This window comes from Scylla paramamosain, unplaced genomic scaffold (genome assembly GCF_035594125.1).
Source record: "Scylla paramamosain isolate STU-SP2022 unplaced genomic scaffold, ASM3559412v1 Contig4, whole genome shotgun sequence".
NCBI lineage: Eukaryota > Metazoa > Arthropoda > Malacostraca > Decapoda > Portunidae > Scylla > Scylla paramamosain.
The window spans coordinates 1,572,501-1,577,500 of NW_026973669.1; the positions used below are offsets into that span (position 1 = coordinate 1,572,501).

The window sequence follows — 5,000 nt, forward strand, 5'->3', positions numbered from 1 at the left end:
GCACACCGCAAAGCTTTGTAAACACCAGCACAAGGATGGCCTGGACAGGTTCCAGCCACCTAACAGCAGAAACGCAACAAGCCTCACTCAGCAGCCATGGTAATGACAGAGTTCTAATGGCTGACAACCACACAACCGGAAAATACTAGTACAGCCTCCCCCTCCCCCAACACCGTGCACTGATACAGCACCACACTGCGGCCCTCACCGTGCCTTGCAGGATTGCAGTGTCCAGTTACGTGCAGTATATTTCTTTACTGTGCAAACAGATGACACTCTTCACCTCACTGGCCTCTCTTCCTTGTCGAGGAGGCCTCTTCCCCGCGCGGCCATGTTGACAAGCATGGATGCGGTGACGGCGGCCAGCTCCTCCGTCCAGTGCGGACTTCGTTTTTGTGACGTTATTGTTGGACGGTGAACCGAGACGGAATCAGTAAAAAACGGACTAGTGTGAACCGGACCTTACCCTTGGCCAGTGTGTAATGAAATGGCTTGTGTGTACTTAAGCCAACATCAAGATGAGTTTTTCCCTCGAGGCCTGTTGTGCCTCTGGGAACTGTACCTAACTCAACCCAACCCAACCCAACCTCATCTAACCTAACCTCTCCCTAACCAAACCTGACTCAACCCATTCCAAACCAAACGAAACCATTTGTAATCCAACTCAATCTAACCTAGCCCAAACAAACCCACCTGACCTAACCCAAACCTAACCAAACTGAACCAAACCCAACTGAACCAAACCAAATTGAACCAAACCAAACTGAACCAAACCAAACTGAACCAAACCCAACTGAACCAAACCCAACTGAACCAAACCAAATTGAACCAAACCAAACTGAACCAAACCAAACTGAACCAAACCAAACTGAACCAAACCCAACTGAACCAAACCAAATTGAACCAAACCAAACTGAACCAAACCAAACTGAACCAAACCCAACTGAACCAAACCCAACTGAACCAAACCAAATTGAACCAAACCCAACTGAACCAAACCAAACTGAACCAAACCCAACTGAACCAAACCAAACTGAACCAAACCAAACTGAACCAAACCAAACTGAACCAAACCAAACTGAACCAAACCCAACTGAACCAAACCAAACTGAACCAAACCAAACTGAACCACAACCAAACTGAACCAAACCAAACTGAACCAAACCCAACTGAACTAAACCAAACTGAATCAAACCAAACTGAACCAAACCAAACTGAACCAAACCAAACTGAACCAAACCAAACTGAACCAAACCAAACTGAACCAAACCAAACAACTGAACCAAACCAAACTGAACCAAACCAAACTGAACCAAACCAAACTGAACCAAACCAAACTGAACCAAACCAAACTGAACCAAACCAAACTGAACCCAACCAAACTGAACCAAACCAAACTGAACCAAACCCAACCAACTGAACCAAACCAAACTGAACCAAACCAAACTGAACCAAACCAAACTGAACCAAACCAAAATGAACCAAACCAAACTGAACCAAACCAAACTGAACCCAACCCAACCCCACCTACCGTTTCTCCCCACAGACGGTGAACATCAACAACGTCATACAGTGGCTGGGGGCGCCCTTGGAGGACCAGGGACTAATGACGCACAGTGTTCTCACCATTCCAATCTTCAACGCCTCACGCAAGATACTCGGCGTGGCGCAGCTCATAAACAAGGTGACAGGGTACTTTGGCGAATGTATGGGCCTCTTAAAGGTATCTAGGGAATTTTTTGGGGTTATTTTAAGGTGTTTTTGGCGTGTGTATAGAATGTTTATGGTATTTCAGTGAGTTTTTAGGGAATTTCTGGCGTGTTTTGGGGTTGTTTTAGTGTGTACAGGGAATGTTTGGGGTATTTTAGCAAGGTTTAGGGAATTTCTGGGGTGTTTTGGGGTGTTTTTGGCGTCTGTAAGGAGGTTAGGGGAGTTTATCTGTGTTTTTGGGGTGATTAGAATGTTTTGGAGTGATTTCAAGGATCTGGGGAATTTTTTTTTTTTTTTTTTTTTGAGATTTAGGGAATTCTTGCTGTTTTAGGGTTCTTTGAAAGGGTTTGCCGTGATTTAGAGAAGTTTTAGGGTATTTTCAGGGTGTTTTAAGGAGAATTTGGGTATTTTTGGGGGTAGTTCAGGATGGTTTAGAGTATTTTAGGGATATTCTAGTGAGCTTTAGGGAATTTTTGAGGGAATTTAGTGAGGTTTAGGGAATTTTTTTAGGAATTCAGTGAGGTTAGGAATTTTTTGAGGGAATTCAGTGAGCTTTAGGGAATTTTTTGAGGAATTCAGTGAGGTTTAGGGAATTTTTTTAGGAATTCAGTGAGGTTTAGGGATTTTTTTGGGGAATTCAGTGAACTTTAGGGAATTTTTTGAGGGAATTCAGTGAGGTTTAGGAAATTTTGGGGGGAATTCAGTGAGGTTTAGGGAATGTTTTGGGGAATTCAATGAAGTTTAGGAAATTTTTTTGGTGTGTTTTAGGTGATCTAGGACATTTTAGGGATGTTTTTGGATGTTTTAGGGTATTTCGGGGTATTTTAAATTATTTTGGGCATGTTTTATTTTTTATCTATTTTTTTTTGTAATGTACGTAATTTTTAACACTGCTTCTCTCCTTCCTTCTGTTCCTTCACCCTCCCTCCACCTCCTACTCTCTCTCTCTCTCTCTCTCTCTCTCTCTCTCTCTCTCTCTCTTCTCTCTCTTCTCTCTCTCTCTCTCTCTCTCTCTCCCTCCTCTCCCTCTATTCCTTTAAACTTAGTAGTACCTCCCCTTCCTTCCTTCCTTCTCTCTCTCTCTCTCTCTCTCTCTCTCTCTCTCTCTCTCTCTCTCTCTCTCTCTCTCTCTCTCTCTCTCTCTCTCACCTAACGCCGCGCCTTTTCTTGCAGGAGAGCGGGTTACAGTTTTCTGACTATGACATCAGCACTTTCGAGGCCTTTGCAATATTCTGCGGCCTAGGCATCCAGAACACCCAGGCCTACGAGAAGGCGTGTGAGTAGGCCTAGGAGAGGAGGGAGAGGGGTGGAGAGTGAGGCTGGGTTTTGTTTGGTGGTGGTGGTGGAGGTGGTGGTGGTGGTGGTGGTGATGGTAGTGGTGGTGGTGGTATTTGTAGTAGTGGTAGTAGTAGTAGTAGTAGTAGTAGTAGTAGTAGTAGTAGTAGTAGTAGTAGTAGTAGTTGCTGTTGTTGTTGTTGTTGTTTTGGAAGGGATCAGAGAGAGAGAGAGAGAGAGAGAGAGAGAGAGAGAGAGAGAGAGAGAGAGAGAGAGAGAGAGAGAGAGAGAGAGAGAGAGAGAGAGGAGAGAGAGAGAGAGAGAGAGAGAGATAATATGGAAGTAATTAGTGTCTTATCTCTCTCTCTCTCTCTCTCTCTCTCTCTCTCTCTCTCTCTCTCTCTCTCTCTCTCTCTCTCTCTCTCTCTCTCTCTCTCTCTCTCTCTCTCTCTCACACACACCTCCTATCATCTTCCTCTCCTCCTCCTGTACCTCTCTATCAAATTTCATGACATTCCAACAGCCACTCACTCTCACTCTCACAGACCCTCCCCCGACACTCACCACCTCTCACTCAACCCCCTCTCACCACCCCTACCATCTTCCTCTCCCCCTCCTGTACCTCCCTATCAAATTTCACGACATTCCGACACCCACTCACTCCCCACCTTCACTCCCTCTCACAGGTCGTCTGATGCCCACCTTCACTCCCTCTCACAGGTCGTCTGATGGCGCGGCAGCAGGTGGCGCTCGAGTGCTTGAGTTACCACGCCACAGCGGCACAAGACGACACGGAACGACTTAAGACGGCGGAAATTTCCTACAGCGGCTGTTTTCGATTTGTACAAGTGAGTGAGACGGAGAGAGAGAGAGAGAGAGAGAGAGAGAGAGAGAGAGAGAGAGAGAGAGAGAGAGAGAGAGAGAGAGAGAGAGAGAGAGAGAGAGAGGTTGATATAGATAAAGATAGATAGATACTCGTAGATAATAGATTGATAGAGAGAGAGAGAGAGAGAGAGAGAGAGAGAGAGAGAGAGAGAGAGAGAGAGAGAGAGAGAGAGAGAGAGAAAGAAAGAAAGAAAGAAAGAGAAAACTACCATTTCACCTCGTGTTTTCAGTTTCTCTTATTTAATCATTTCTCTCTATTCAAAAACCCACATTTATCATTCACTCCCCCTCCCCTCTCTCTCTCTCTCCCTCTCTCTCTCTCTCTCTCTCTCTCTCTCTCATACGCACACTCTCCCTTACAGCTTCGACTTCTGTGACAACGTGCTGACTGATGACGAAACATGCAAGTGTGTCATTAGAATGTTTATGGACCTCCATCTCCTCAACACTTACCACATTCCATACGAGGTGAGTGGTGGTGGTGGTAGTAGTAGTAGTAGTAGTAGTAGTAGTAGTAGTAGTACCTATAGTATTGGATAACTGGAAAGCTTTGACAAATAGTTAACCAAAAAAAAACATACCTAAAACACACTTAAAACACACCCAAACACACCAAAACACAAAAAAACACATTCAAAACATACCAAAACACACCCAAACACACTTAAAACACACCAAAACACACATCAAAACACACCCAAACACACTTAAAATACACCAAAACACACCCAAACACACTCAAAACATACCAAAACACATCAAAACACACCCAAACACTCAAAACATACTCAAAACACACCAAAACACACCCAAACACACCAAAACACACCCAAACACACCCAAACACACCCAAACACACCAAAACACACCCAAACACACTCAAAACACATCCAAACACACTCAAAACACACCAAAACACACCCAAACACACTCAAAACACACCCAAACACACTCAAAACACACCAAAACACACCCAAACACACTCGAAACACACCCAGACACACTCAAAACACACCCAAACACACTCAAAACACACCAAAACACACCCAGACACACTCAAAACACACTAAAACACAAAAAACACACTCAAAACACACCCAGACACACTCAAAGCACACCCAAACACACCC

At 44.5% G+C, this 5,000-nt stretch overlaps 1 protein-coding gene across 1 annotated transcript in view; it reads left to right on the top strand.

Annotated features, from left to right (window-relative positions):
• LOC135096459 (cGMP-specific 3',5'-cyclic phosphodiesterase-like) overlaps positions 1–5,000 on the top strand; it is a 48,719-nt gene that overhangs the window by 33,177 nt on the left and 10,542 nt on the right. Inside the window, 5 exon segments of the mRNA XM_063997960.1 lie at positions 1,547–1,684; positions 2,884–2,986; positions 3,706–3,803; positions 3,805–3,833; positions 4,233–4,338. Of these exon segments, the coding sequence (XP_063854030.1) occupies positions 1,547–1,684; positions 2,884–2,986; positions 3,706–3,803; positions 3,805–3,833; positions 4,233–4,338 (474 nt within the window).